The sequence below is a fragment of the Cottoperca gobio genome, unplaced genomic scaffold (assembly GCF_900634415.1).
Source record: "Cottoperca gobio unplaced genomic scaffold, fCotGob3.1 fCotGob3_339arrow_ctg1, whole genome shotgun sequence".
Taxonomy (NCBI): domain Eukaryota; kingdom Metazoa; phylum Chordata; class Actinopteri; order Perciformes; family Bovichtidae; genus Cottoperca; species Cottoperca gobio.
Genome location: NW_021166942.1, coordinates 5,001 through 19,696, shown reverse-complemented (window position 1 = coordinate 19,696; position 14,696 = coordinate 5,001). Strand labels below are relative to the sequence as shown.

The 14,696-nt window shown below is 40.8% G+C and overlaps 2 protein-coding genes across 5 annotated transcripts in view; both read right to left on the bottom strand.

The window, feature by feature from the left end:
- Nucleotides 1-133: 133 nt before the first annotated feature.
- On the bottom strand, nt 134-4,194 carry mat2b (methionine adenosyltransferase 2 non-catalytic beta subunit methionine). Of its 4 annotated transcripts, none has more exons than XM_029427611.1 (7): nt 3,865-4,194; nt 2,781-2,975; nt 2,223-2,337; nt 1,892-2,044; nt 1,622-1,815; nt 1,195-1,308; nt 134-648 (listed from the first exon to the last, which is right to left on the bottom strand). In XM_029427611.1, the coding sequence occupies exons 1-7, from the start codon at nt 3,892-3,894 to the stop codon at nt 472-474; spliced, it is 978 nt and encodes a 325-aa protein (XP_029283471.1). In that variant the 5' UTR covers nt 3,895-4,194; the 3' UTR covers nt 134-471. The 4 variants fall into 4 exon arrangements, with proteins under 4 accessions (XP_029283471.1, XP_029283470.1, XP_029283473.1 ...); XM_029427610.1 differs by lacking the exon at nt 3,865-4,194 and adding an exon at nt 3,489-3,663; XM_029427612.1 differs by lacking the exons at nt 134-648; nt 3,865-4,194 and adding exons at nt 1,054-1,137; nt 3,489-3,676 and having other exon boundaries at nt 1,171-1,308.
- A 1,548-nt stretch (nt 4,195-5,742) lies between these two features.
- The window catches only part of slc23a1 (solute carrier family 23 member 1), a 9,831-nt gene continuing 877 nt past the window's right edge, over nt 5,743-14,696 (bottom strand). Inside the window, exons 2-14 of the mRNA XM_029427616.1 lie at nt 14,245-14,418; nt 13,437-13,594; nt 12,979-13,067; nt 12,765-12,832; nt 11,454-11,635; nt 11,155-11,275; nt 10,745-10,901; nt 10,513-10,660; nt 10,328-10,433; nt 7,418-7,547; nt 6,555-6,698; nt 6,328-6,423; nt 5,743-5,999 (exon numbers count right to left, since the gene is read on the bottom strand). Coding sequence (XP_029283476.1) covers nt 5,758-5,999; nt 6,328-6,423; nt 6,555-6,698; nt 7,418-7,547; nt 10,328-10,433; nt 10,513-10,660; nt 10,745-10,901; nt 11,155-11,275; nt 11,454-11,635; nt 12,765-12,832; nt 12,979-13,067; nt 13,437-13,594; nt 14,245-14,418 — 1,815 coding nt within the window. The 3' untranslated portion in view covers nt 5,743-5,757. The remainder of the gene's footprint in view (nt 6,000-6,327; nt 6,424-6,554; nt 6,699-7,417; nt 7,548-10,327; nt 10,434-10,512; nt 10,661-10,744; nt 10,902-11,154; nt 11,276-11,453; nt 11,636-12,764; nt 12,833-12,978; nt 13,068-13,436; nt 13,595-14,244; nt 14,419-14,696) is intronic.

Genomic DNA, 14,696 nt, shown 5'->3' with positions numbered 1-14,696 from the left:
ATGACCAGCTGAACCATGTACTCCGATACTGCAGTAAAAGTACTAATACCAGTGCACAAAAAGTAAAAGTATTTACTATGCAGAAGAAGTCCTTTGTCTGTCATCATGTGTCATACAGCAATAGTCAGATAAAAACAGACATTACCTCCAAGGTATTTTATTTAATGACTTTTTGTTTAACAGCATTTTTCATGGAATACTATGTAACCTGCAGTGAAAACTCAAACTCGGAATCACTTGTTAAACTTTCAGACGTTACACTAAAGGTCTGTCCTCTCACATCGTACAGTGAACTGTCTTTTTCAAAATAAGTCATTGGTCATGTTGAAAGACGACATCATGCACATTGACAAACAAAATACATACCATTTTAAATAAAAAGACAAAAACTAAAACCATGTGTACAGATATAAAGTCATAACACCCGTCGGTCTCTAGCTGGCTGTCTCTACCCGTCGCTCTGTCTGTCTCTCAGTGGAAGACTGTCTGTCTCCAGCATTTGTCCGGGGTGAAGGGCCACAGACAGTCGGTGATGGCGGAGGTGAAAGGTCGCGGCTCCACGCTTAGGTTTAGGAGCTCCAGACGACAACAGTTCAGCTGACTGTTGATTGGACGAAGAGTCGACTGCTGAGTCAGCTGCTCGGTCAGCTGCAGACAGGTGGAGAGAAAGACAGGTGTCTTATTAATACAAATACTTTAAAATTAATGATATTCACAGTATATATGTATATGTATATATATATATATATATGTATATATGTATATATATATATATATATATATATATATATATATATATATATATATATATATATATATATATATATATATATATATATATATATATATATATATATATATACACACACACATATACACATACATACATAGAGTATTGAAATAAAAGACATGTTGACAGTTTATAATGCTGCTCATTGATTCATATTCTAAATACATTTGAATATTTTGAAATGCTTCCCACAGCAAATATTGATATATGTTATTAATTTAGATTAATTGATCACAAAGCTTTTAATTAATTAGATTAATTAGTTTAATCGCTTGACAGCCCTAATAAAAATACAACATCCATGTGACAGAAACAGGTATATTAGTATATATATATATATATATATATATATATATATATATATATATATATATATATATATATATATATATATATATATTTACAGGTATGAGGTGGTTGGACGGCAGGTTGAAGGCCTGAGCGATGGCGACGGCCATCTCATATTTGGTCATCTGCTCTTTAGCCGAGAAGTGAAAGATTCCTCTGATAGATGGATCCTGGAAGAGAGACAGACAGGCAGTGAGACAGGTAACCTGTCTCCCTCTCTAACAGTCAGACACCTACCTGTCTCCCTCTCTAACAGTCAGATACCTACATGTCTCCCTCTCTAACAGACAGACACCTACCTGTCTCCCTCTCTAATAGTCAGACACCTACCTGTCTCCCTCTCTAACAGTCAGATACCTACATGTCTCCCTCTCTAACAGACAGACACCTACCTGTCTCCCTCTAACAGTCAGATACCTACCTGTCTCCCTCTCTAACAGACAGACACCTACCTGTCTCCCTCTCTAACAGACAGACACCTACCTGTCTCCCTCTCTCCGACAGCTTCCTGCAGACAGCAGCTACATCCCGGGCGTCTGTGGGGAACCTCTGCAGGCAGTGATCCAGAGTACTGTCCTCCGCCGGCTGCTGGACCTTCAGCCACAGAGACGTTACCGCGCTCTCCGTCACCCACTCCACCTCTCCGTACAGGACGGGCACCCGCAGCACCACGGCACCTGAGAGACAGACGAGAGACAGGTGAGAGATACAGAGAAAGAGAAAGAGACAGGTCAGAGACAGACAGACAGATACCTGGACAGTGTCTGAGTGTTTCTCTCTCCCCTTCCAGTTTGCTGCGTCCGTAAACGTTCAGAGGACTCGGGCTGTCGTCTTCTCCGTACGGAGGATTCCTCCCATCGAACACGTAGTCGGTGCTGATGTACACGAAGAACGCCCCGCAGACAGCTGGGCAGAAATAAATAATAGATACTCAATACACAGAATATTAAAGATAAATAAATAAAGACATAATACAGATTATAAAGATAAACACGTAGTTGGTGCTGCTGTAGAGGTAGCTTCATTAACACAATTTATTATGATGAACAATAATAAAAACTGAAAATAAAAACACTTCTCCCACCTGCCTCCCTGGCGAGCGTGCCCGTGGCGTGCACGTTGAGGTTGACGGCAGCTTCAGTGTGTCTGTCAACGACGTCTGGACGTCTCTCTGCTGCACAGTGCACCACCACGTCAGGCTGAGAGGGTTGAATTTATATATATATATATATATATATATATATATATATATATATATATATATATATATATATATATACACACATATATACACACATACATATATATATATATATATATATATATATATATATATATATATATACACACACATATATATATAGATACACACATATATATATATAGATACACACACATATATATAGATACACACACACATATATATATATATATATATATATATGTGTGTGTGTATCTATATATATGTGTGTGTATCTATATATATATATATGTGTGTATCTATATATATATGTGTGTATCTATATATATATATATATATATATATATATATATATATATATATATATATATATATATATATATATATGGCAGTAAAATAAAATAAAAATATATTACGGCGTGTAGTACAGTGTACAGTTACCTTGTACTCCTGCAGCAGTCCTCTGACGGCATCCTCGTCTGTGAGGTCACAGCGGAGGAGGCGGGGCCTCGCTCTCTTGAATCCCGTACCGATGACCAACCAGCCGCCGTTCTGAAACTCTCTGCAAACAGCCCGCCCCAGGAGACCGGTCGCCCCGGTAACAAGGACCCTCTGAGCCGGTACCATCGCCTCCTCCTGAAATACACACAGTACTGATTTCTTTACAGCCGTACTAGAAGCTGGAGATGTGATAATTATCCAATAAACGGTGTGAGGTCTGAATTGTCTCCACGTCCGTATTACAGACTAAGATCTTTGTAAATGGGTTGATCTATAAAATGAAATGATGAAAGGTTTTGCATAATCTTTTAAAGGAGATAAAGTAGGATATTGTTATCAGTGTATTGAATGATCTTTAACATTTATACATTCAAAGGGGTTCAAATCTAATATAAAATGCACAAAAAAGTTTACCTTAATACTTTAACTGAATGTCACCCCCACAGGGATAAATCTCGGCTTCTCATGACCTTTTATTACATTACTGGTGGAAGGAACATGACAAAGTCTGAAGTAAAGAAAACTGTAATACTTTGACAGAGATTTGTATTTAGTTAAGCAGGAGAGTGTACTTTGTTAGTCAGTTTGGTATTAACAGATATTTGTATTTATTATACACCAGGACCTGTTAGCATGTTAGCTGTTCACCTGAAGCAGCACTCGACCCGGCTGAAGATAATCTTCAACTCTGCGCATGCGCGGCTCATCTGTTTTTGATATCATTTATCTGATATTAATGATTGCTCTGATGTTTATCGTGTATCTGTGTAATCGGCGCTGGTTCTCTGATGCGCAGTTTGTTCTCTTCCGCTCTCACGATCAGTTGTTTGCCGTAAAGCAGCTGTCGCGGGGATGCTAGATAGTTAGCATGCAGGCTAGCAGAGATACAATGGACTGGGTTTTAAATGAACCGGGTCAGTTTGAGTACAGATACTCTCACCCGGGTCGGACTGAGACCCGGGTCGGACTGGTTTATTCTGAGACCTGGTTTTAAATACAATATTTAACTGAAAACTGAGTTTACCTCTGAACCTCTGAGCTCAAATCCGGGCATGATGTGCTCCAACAGACCCGCAGAGTATAAATCAGCAGGATGTGAAGATAATCCTGCAGCAGCAGATCAAACTGCCCGTCAGTCCGCCTAAAATAATGTTCTTGTTCTTTTTTTCCTTCTGCTGCTTCTTCTTTCTCGGGCAGACTAGGCCCAGTTTAGTGCATTGCTGCCTCCCACAGGTGTAGAAACGAAATTGTCGTTTCCCCCTAAGCTCTACGTCTGGCTGTTTTGGTTGCAGGGAGGAGGGACACACCGCGAGACCCTGTCCGAAGCGCAGGGATCCATACTTTAGAAAGAAGCTAAAGTAGCAGCTCACATGTAGATAACTTAGAAGATAAAGTAAAGTAGCAGCTCACATGTAGATACTTTAGAAAGAAGCTAAGGTAGCAGCTAACATGTAGATACCACAGCAGAGATCTTTGTTCAGGTTGAACTTCCTGTGTTCAGATTTCAGATGATATTTTATAATATATTATTAATAAAGAGCATATAAAGAGCAAAACAACATGATATAATCACAGCAATAAAGGAAAGAAAAAGTTCAAAAGGAAGTTATATAAAATATTAATACAAAATTAGTTTTTTGTTTAAGTTTAAACTTAAGTAGCTTTTTTGAGAACAAACAACACAAATAAAAAGGTAATATTATACACTAGATTTAGATTCATGATGGTCATTATTTAACACTCATGACTAATATTTACTGATTTAAGATCCCTTTATTCTCACTTCACTTCCAACATGACGTACAAATACATGATTATTGTTGTTGTTTCTTTATAACTAAATGTTTTCAGCCTTACTTGTTGTGAAGAATTTAAAACATCATTTTCTTTGAACATGTTAAATGTTCATAAAATATATTTTTGCACATTTTTACAATGTAAGCTCTTTCACTTGTAATAATAAAATACTATTAATTTTATTATGTTATAAATAAAGATAAATAAAAACTTCAGTCCTGTTTAATTTACAGTTTAATGGTTAATGACCGGCTTGAAAGTAACTCAGTACATTTACTCAAGTACTGAACTTAACTAGAGAATAACTGACGGCTTTAGTTACAGATTTCAGTATATATATATATATATATATATATATATATATATATACTGTGTATATATCCATCCATCCATCGTCTACCGCTTATCGGTGGTCGGGTCGCGGGGGCAGCAGCTCCAGTAAGGAACCCCAATCTTCCCTTCTCCGGGCCACATCCTACAGCTCCGACTGGGGGATCCTGAGGCGTTCCCAGTGAGGAGATATAATCTCTCCACCGAGTCCTGGGTCTTCCCCGGGGTCTCCTCCCAGCTGGACGTGCCTGGAACACCTCCCTAGGGAGGCGCCCAGGTGGCTCCTTACTAGATTCCCAAACCACCTTAACTGGCTCCTTTCAACGTAAAGGAGCAGCGGCTCTACTCCGAGTCTCTCACGGATGGCTGAGCTTCTCACCCTATCTCTAAGGGAGACGCCAGCTACCCGTCTGAGAAAACCCAAAAACTGTGTATATATATAATGTAATGTAATATAATGGCCTGTGCAGTGAAAACCATGTATCTCCAGATGTGGTGATGTTGAATGTTTGTGATAAACTGAAGGATGATTGTTTGTTTTTGTGTTAAGAATTTTCTCCTCCTTCTGAAGCTAAATAAAGTCTTTAAAAAGCCTCTTGGATCAGCTGCATCGTCACAGAGCAGCAAACAGCTGCTTATCTGATCCAATACAATATAATGCATCGCTGTCAATGAAACTACAGTATATAAAGGAGTTAAAAACACACATTTTTATTATCTCTGAACATTTTCACGTCTCTGATACAAATGCAGATTTAATTTCAAGAGAGCCTAAAGCACGTCAATCACGTCACAGGTTCGATTCCTGCTCAGTACAGGGCAGGTGGACGTCAGCAGCTCCCTCCGTTCCTCTTTCCTCCCCCTCGAGTGGCGGGGGGGTGGCAGATGCCCAGAAACCTGTGAAGGAGGGGCTGATGGGAAACCACCTGAGGCAGCGAGTGCGTCTGATGGCGTCCATCCCCAGAGGAAGATCGTAGGAGGACGAGGACGAGGACGACCTCCACTCCACTAACCCCCGTTCCTGTCTGGAGCCTGCAGACACACAGGAAAATATACTATATACACTGTTTTATTATTTATAAATATACTATTTTATTATTTATAAATATAAATACAGTGTTTTATTATTTATAAATATAAATACACAGTTTTATTATTGATGAATATAAATACAGTTTTATTATTTATAAATATAAATACACTGTTATTATTTATAAATATAAATACACTGTTTCTTTGTTTATAAATATAAATACACTGTTTCAGTGTTAATAAATATAAATATATATAGCTGATGACTTTCACACGACTGCACACCACCCGTTGTGTACAGGAAGTCACGGTCTTGACATGACGTTACCTGGTATTGTGTTGTCGAGACAAAAAGCCAGAAAACCTCCAACAAACATCTCCGTTGATAGAAGAACCGTCAGGATCTGATCCAGCTCTGCAACACCTGAAAACACACACACAGACACACAATCACACACCCATACAGACACACAGACACACAGACAGTAACAATGTCAATGGTGCACAAATATTTACAGTCTTCTACATTCAGTACAGAAAAGCACACACACTCACCTGTGTTGATGGAGGTGGGGTGTGTGTCCAGGTACGCCGGCAGAGTCAGACCAAAGAACATTGAGAAACCGAGAACAAAAAGATTTCTGGACGAATTCAAATCTACCATCTGCAGGTTAGAGAGACCGACTGCTGTGATCATACCTGAGAAACACACCTGGATTAATGTTACATCACTAACACACTTGGATTATTATTACATCACTAACACACCTGGATTATTGTTACATTACAAACACACTTGGATTATTATTACATCACTAACACACCTGGATTATTGTTACATTACAAACACACTTGGATTATTATTACATCACTAACACACCTGGATTATTGTTACATCACTAACACACCTGGATTATTTTTACATCACAAACACACCTGGATTATTGTTACATCATAAACACACCTGGGTTATTGTTACATCACTAACTCAACTGGATTATTGCTACATCACAATTACACCTGGATTATTGTTACATCACAAACACACCTGGATTATTGTTACATCACTAACACACCTGGATTATTGTTACATCACAAACACACCTGGATTATTTTTACATCACAAACACACCTGGATTATTGTTACATCACTAACACACCTGGATTATTGTTACATCACTAACACACCTGGATTATTGTTACATCACTAACACACCTGGATTTTTTTTACATCACAAACACACCTAGATTATTTTTACATCACAAACACACCTGGATTACTGTTACATCATAAATACACCTGGGTTATTGTTACATCACTAACACACCTGGATTATTGTTACATCACAAACACACCTGGATTATTGTTACATCACTAACTCACCTGTACAGTTTAACAAAATGTACCTGTGACTCACCGAACAGCGTGCAGAACATTCCTCCGAGGATCGGGTCTGGCAGCGAGGCGAACAGAGCTGTGAATTTCCCGATGGATCCCAATATTAACATGATACCAGCTCCGTACTGCACCACCCGCCTGCTGCCTACCTGCACACAGGGTTAACAATTCAAACATCCACCCATGAACTCACTGCAGGGAACAATTATATGTATAATATATAGGGCTGTCAAATTAGCGCGTTAATTTCAATTAATTAATCACAGAAAAAATAACGTGGCAAAAAATTTAAATTTTATATTTTTAAATGCTTCTCACAGCAAATATTGATATATGAGATTAATTTAGATTAATTTGGATTAATTTGGATTAATTTAGATTGATTTAGATTAATTTAGATTAATTAATCACCATCCACCAATCCATCCATCCATTGTCTACCGCTTATCCGGGGTCGGGTCGCGGGGGCAGCAGCTCCAGTAAGGAACCCCAAATTTCCCTTCTCCGGGCCACATCCGCCAGCTCCAACTGAGGGATCCCGAGGCGTTCCCAGGCCAGTGAGGGGCTATAATCTCTCCACTGAGTCCTGGGTCTTACCCGGGGTCTCTTCCCAGCTGGACGTGCCTGGAACCCCTCCCTAGGGAGGCGGCCAGGTGGCATCCTTACTAGATGCCCGAACCACCTCAACTCACCTCGGCCGAACCCTCCTTTCCAGCACCTTGGAGTAGACTTTACCGGGGAGGCTGAGAAGTGTGATACCCCTGTAGTTGGCACACACTCTCTGGTCCCCCTTTTTAAATAGGGGAACCAGCACCCCGGACTGCCACCCCCTAGGCACTGTCCCAGACTTCCACATAATGTTGACGAGGCGTGTCAACCAAGACAGCCCCTCAACACCCAAAGCCTTCAGAATTTCTGGACGGATCTCATCAACCCCTGCGGCTTTGCCACTGTGGAGTTGTTTGACTACCTCAGTGACTTCCAACAGGGAAATTGACGATGGTCCCCCATCAGCTTCCAACTCTGCCTCTATCATAGAGGGCGTGTTAGTCGGATTCAGGAGTTCCTCAAAGTGCTTCTTCCACCGCCCGATAACCTTCTCAGTCGTACACAGCTTGGATGGTTCCCCGCTTCCCCCTCCTGAGGTTCCGGACAGTTTTCCAGAAGCACCTTGGTGCCGACCGAAAGTCCTTCTCCATAGCTTCTCCGAACTTCTCCCACACCCACTGCTTTGCCTCTGCCGTGTCAGAGGCAAAGCCCTTAGAGTCCGTCGGTACCCTGCAACTGTTTCCAGAGTCCTCCCGGATAACATAACCTGGAAAGACTCCTTCTTCAGTCGAAGGGCTTCCCTGACCACCGGGGTCCACCACGGTGTTCGAGGAATACCGCCCCTTGAGGCACCTAAGACCTTGAGACCACAGCTCCTCACCGCAGCTTCAGCAATAGAGGCTTTGAACATCGCCCACAGGTTCAATGTCCCCAACCTCCACAGGGATGTCTGAAAAGCTCCGCCGGAGGTGTGAGTTGAAGATCTCCCGGACAGGTTCTTCCTCCAGATGTTCCCAGTTCACCCGCACTACCCATTTGGGCTTACCAGGTCTGTCCAGGGTCTTCCCCCACCCCTTGATCCAACTCACCACCAGATGGTGATCAGTTGACAGCTCCGCCCCTCTCTTCACCCGAGTGTCCAAAACATGCGGCCTCAGATCAGATGATACGATCACAAAATCGATCATTGACCGTTGGCCTAGGGTGCACTAGTACCACGTACACTTATGAGCAAATCACAAAGCTTGTAATTAATTAGATACATTTTTTTAATTGATTAGTTATTATTGGTTTTACAGTTGTAAACAAGCAAATAATTTGAACCAAGTTCCGCTAGAGGTGAATATTATGAATATTAGAGTTGTGATTTACAGATGCACACAGATTTAAGGTGGATGAGCCGTGGGAGAGGTTTTCTTGCGCTACGCACTGAAATCCCAGTGTACTTGGAGAACACCATCCAATGTGATACAAGTGCGTACTGCGCAAAACTCAGGAATACAGATTTTCTCCTCAACCTGGCCTTCCTTGCCGACATTACATCACACCTTAATCGTCTGAATATGCAGTTACAGGGAAGATGCCAAACTGTGTCGGATCTATATGCGCACATGAACGTATTTTTTATGGTTTATGTTTATGGTTTTATGTAATGGAATATGAGGGAAGAGTAGAAATACAATAAAAAGATGAATATTAGTTGTTAAACTCAGTGTTGGTGTATGTTTTCATTGAGTTATGATTTTTGAGCCTCCATTTGCATATGAAATAATATATCACTCAGGAATGCAGATGATGTGTTTATGTGTTAAGATAATTAATAATCTAAATAAATTAGTTGAAGAATTAGGACTACTAAATGCATTTGAATATGAAAAATAGAAAGTTCCACAGTCCTGTTGTAATACAGCAAGAGCTGTGGAAACATGTTGAAAAATAGAAATTGGTACATTAAACGTTCATTGCTTGTATATATTTAGTTATTTTTATTAAATTAGTAGGTATAGTTTGCTATTTAAATGATGGGGTTATAGTATCCTATTGATGGAAGTGCATGGTCACAAAGTGACCCTCTGGTAGTGAGGACACATTTTTTGTGGCCCTCCCTATCCTCAAAGTTCCCCATCCCTGCTTTAAATAGTGACCGCTGATGTGACGTTTGTCATTTTAACCAATGACAGTAGTATTATTATAATAATTATTTCTTTCTTTGATAAAATATCATCATTAGCTGTTAATGAGCCGTCCTTTTAGCTCTCACGTCCTGGGGCTGCAGAAAAAACGCTCCAAAATCTGTTTTGGTGTTCGGTTGTTGAAAACAATGAAAGCAGAGTTTAGAGGACCAAACAAACCCCCTGCAGGTGGGCGTGGCATCAATTACCTTGGTGATGCCCAGCACACCTATATTTGGACTGGAGGAGGTGGAGCCGTTTCCTGTCCCTAACAGACCAGCGATGATGCAGCAGACACCTTCAGTGAAGATTCCCCTTATAAACAAACAAAAAAACATCAAACACCTGTTGGGGCAGAGTCTGCCAGGTAAGATAATAGTTATTCCTGTGTCACCTGTTAATGGCGTGGACCGGAGGGGGTGCGGCTCCAGACAGGCGAGCACAGGCGTAATAATCACCAATCGACTCCACGATGCCCGCCATGGTGGCACTAAGCATCCCCAACACCCCGGCAACAGTTACCACCGGTAACCCCCACTGGCCTATCAGAGACAGACAGGTGACAGGTGTGAGGTCTGTGATTGGATGATTTCAGGTGTGCAGCCTGTGGATTTCAGAGGTCTTACAGGGGTAGGGGACTCTGAACCAGGGGGATGAAGCCATGATGTCTCCGCGGGCGTCGGTCCGGGCCTTGTGTCCGTAGCGCTCGGGGTTGCTCGGCAGCAGGTCGGTCAAAGTGAGGATGTAGCAGACGAGCCAGACGGTCATGATGGCGAGGATAATCTGAGAGACAGTAGAGGGTTAGAAACCAAAGATACCCCTGTACGGATTTTTTTTACGTTGTCTACATTTGATACGCTAATGTTTGATTTCTTATATTTAGTCTTCATAGATACACGTAGAAATATATTTCGTCTACAAAGATACACATACAGATGATATTAAAGACACTTCATAAAGTAAATAACAAATAACAGACTCAGAAAGACTGTAGTAATGATCTGATTTGTTTTTGTTTGTTTATTTGTTTACTTACAGGAAACATTTTGAAGATTTGGACTCTGGTGGAGGTTAGGCCTTTCTTTCTGCTGTAAACAGGGACAGGAAGTGATGTCGTTCTCAGGTACTGAGAAAACAGCACAATAAGAAAAATACACCTGCAGAGAAACAGACAGTTAGAGAGGGAGACAGTTAGAGAAACAGAGAGTTAGAGAGGGAGACAGTTAAAGAGAGAGACAGTTAGAGAGAGAGAGAGTTAGAGAGAGAGAGAGTTAGAGAGGGAGACAGTTAGAGAGGGAGACAGTTAGAGAGACAGACAGGCAGAAAGTGTCTCACAGCGCTGAAAGGCCCCAGTGGGACCCGGCTCTTTCTCCAGCTGTGGTGAAGACAGACAGGCCGATCAGTGAGACAGTTGGAGTGATGGTGAGCGGGCCGATGTATTCCAGCAGCAAACCTGGCAACCCGCACAGACCAATCACAAGCTCCATAGAACTAGACACAATGATAGCCCCCTGGATCTGAGACAAGCAAAAAACAAACAAACAAAACAAGGAAACAAGGACTGAAGGACTCATGTCAGGGTTTTACAACTCATAACGCTGACTCATGTCAGGGTTTACGACTCATAACGCTGACTCATGTCAGGGTTTTTACGACTCATAATGCTGACTCATGTCAGGGTTTAAAGACTCATAATACTGACTCATGTCAGGGTTTACGACTCACAATGCTGACTCATGTCAGGGTTTTTACGACTCATAATGCTGACTCATATCAGGGTTTAGAACTCATAATACTGACTCATGTCAGAATTTAAGACTCATAATGCTGACTCATGTCAGGGTTTAAAGACTCATGATGCTGTCTCATGTCCGAGTGTAGGACTCATAATGCTGACTCATGTCAGGGTTTAGGACTCATAATACTGACTCATGTCAGGGTTTACGACTCATAACGCTGACTCATGTCAGGGTTTTTACGACTCATAATGCTGACTCATGTCAGGGTTTAAAGACTCATAATACTGACTCATGTCAGGGTTTACGACTCACAATGCTGACTCATGTCAGGGTTTTTACGACTCATAATGCTGACTCATATCAGGGTTTAGAACTCATAATACTGACTCATGTCAGAATTTAAGACTCATAATGCTGACTCATGTCAGGGTTTAAAGACTCATGATGCTGTCTCATGTCCGAGTGTAGGACTCATAATGCTGACTCATGTCAGGGTTTACGACTCATAACGCTGACTCATGTCAGGGTTTTTACGACTCATAATGGTGACTCATATCAGGGTTTAGAACTCATAATACTGACTCATGTCAGGGTTTAAGACTCATAATGCTGACTCATGTCAGGGTTTAAAGACTCATGATGCTGTCTCATGTCCGAGTGTAGGACTCATAATACTGACTCATGTCAGGGTTTACGACTCATAACGCTGACTCATGTCAGGGTTTTTACGACACATAATGCTGACTCATGTCAGGTTTTGAGGACTCATAACACTGGGTTTAGAAATCATCAGTCCTCATATGGAAATTAAAAAAGTGAATAATATTTCAATGAAAATAAAGAAACTAAACTAAACTACATTTAACTCTTTTTAGGTCGTAATAATAATAATAATAATAATCCATACCTCTCTGATGCGCGGTTGCCAGATGTGTGACGTGTTGAGTGGAAGACTCCAGTTCCCATAAATCTCCTCTGCAGAGGTAAAAAACAAAAAATCCCTAAAATGCTAAATGCTATTAACATTATTAATTGTATTATTACAATAATAATAATACTTATTATTATTTTTGTTTTTGATAATATCATTAACATTAGCAGAAGTATTATCATCATCTCACCTTCACTGGGACACTTCCAGCGGTCCAGACCAAGGATTGCTTGTGCAGGAATCAGGAACGCAAACGCACTGGCCTGAAACAGAGGAAGCCTACACACACACACACACACAAACACACACACACACACACACACCCACACACACACAGTACACATCAGTACCGTCAGATTAACGCTTTAAAAGTGAATATCGTCCAGAAATATACATTTTGACAGGCTCATATGTGAGATAGAAATAAATCCTTCAAATTTAAGTAGTTTTCTTATTTTTCCCAGTTAATGTGTACATTTTGAAAATAATTGTATTTTATTTGTATTTCAATTGAAGCATAATCAAATGAATTGCTCTACAGCAGAGACATGTTGTTCACTGCACTTGGGTGGAAAACATGGTCGTATATCGGCAATCAGCCAAAACGAGTTGTAAAACAGCGGCACATGAGATATCGTTAGCGCCTACCGGACTCCTACGGTGGTCTGGATCAGGGTTGTGATTCCGACGGTGGTGAAGATGGTGCCGACCAGCTGACTGATGGTGTTTTGGTCTCGACCGATGCACATGGCCTCGGCCAGAAGAAAAGGCACCGCCACAGTGCCGCTAAAACACGTCAGGTAGTGCTAAAGACAGAGAAGAACAGGTGACATCAACCCTCCACCTGATTGGATACACACAGGTCTCACTGGCCTGTCATGATGTCAGATATTAAAACATGGCCAGTTATCTCATGAATACCAGTCAGAAATCTTTCTACTGCTCATATAGACTAGAAGAGGGCACATTTAACTAAGGAACTAAGAACTGAAGTTTTACAATTACACCTATCCTAAACCTTTGGTAAGTGAATCAACCTAGTCCATGTCTAAACCCAGTTTATACCCTGTTTAATCCAAGTATAAACCCAGTTTAATTCCAGTATAACCCAAGTCTAAAATCAGTATAATACCAGTTTTATCCAAGTATAAACACAGTTTAATCCAAGTCTAAACACAGTATAATCCCAGTTTAATCCCAATCTAAACCCAGTTTAATCCAGTCTAAACCCAGTATATTCCAAGTATAATTCCACTGCTACCTGTAATAACTGTTTAGTTCCAGTATAATCCCACTTCTACCTGCAATACCAGTATAATCCCAGTGTTACCTGTAATCTCAGTGTAGTTTCAGTATAATACCACTGAAATCTTGTAATCCCAGTAATCCAAGTGTTACCTGTAATCCCAGTATAATACCAGTGCATCCTAAAATCCCAGTATAATCCCAGTGTTACCTGTAATCCCAGTAGAATGCACAGATACCAGGGTGGGACGTCTTCAATGGTGTAAATCATGTCGGACCCCGCCCCCTGCGATCCTATTGGCTGTCTATTATTTCTGTCATCTTCCATTGGCAGGTTAACCACATTGTTCTTGTGGTTCCGCCCCTCTGCCTGGTAATCGTGGCTCTGATTGGACAAAGAGGTAGATACATTTGTTTAGGTAATAACAACTTTTTCCAACACAAATTACAAAGTGCAGAATAGAAGTGTAACGATACACAGGAGTCACGGGTCAAAACGAAAAAAGCACCAGGACCTGTCTGTTAGTGCAAGAGTCAAAGACAGACTGAGGGAGAATTCAACTATTTTTATTAAATAATTTCAGACTCTTATGTATTAAACTGTACGAACACTAAACACACTCTGTCCCCAAAGATATCAGGTCCAAAAGAGCTATGAAACTG

Bases quoted from the DNA above. Each gene is read 5' to 3' on its own strand.
- mat2b (XM_029427610.1), bottom strand. From the start codon at position 3,563: ATGATATCAAAAACAGATGAGCCGCGCATGCGCAGAGTTGAAGATTAT. The intron at 1,309-1,621 runs GTAGGTGTCTGT...TCTCTCTTCCAG, and splicing joins TGTCGGAGAGAGGGAGACAG to GATCCATCTATCAGAGGAAT. The intron at 649-1,194 runs GTAAATATATAT...ACCTGTCTGCAG, and splicing joins CGTCCAACCACCTCATACCT to CTGACCGAGCAGCTGACTCA.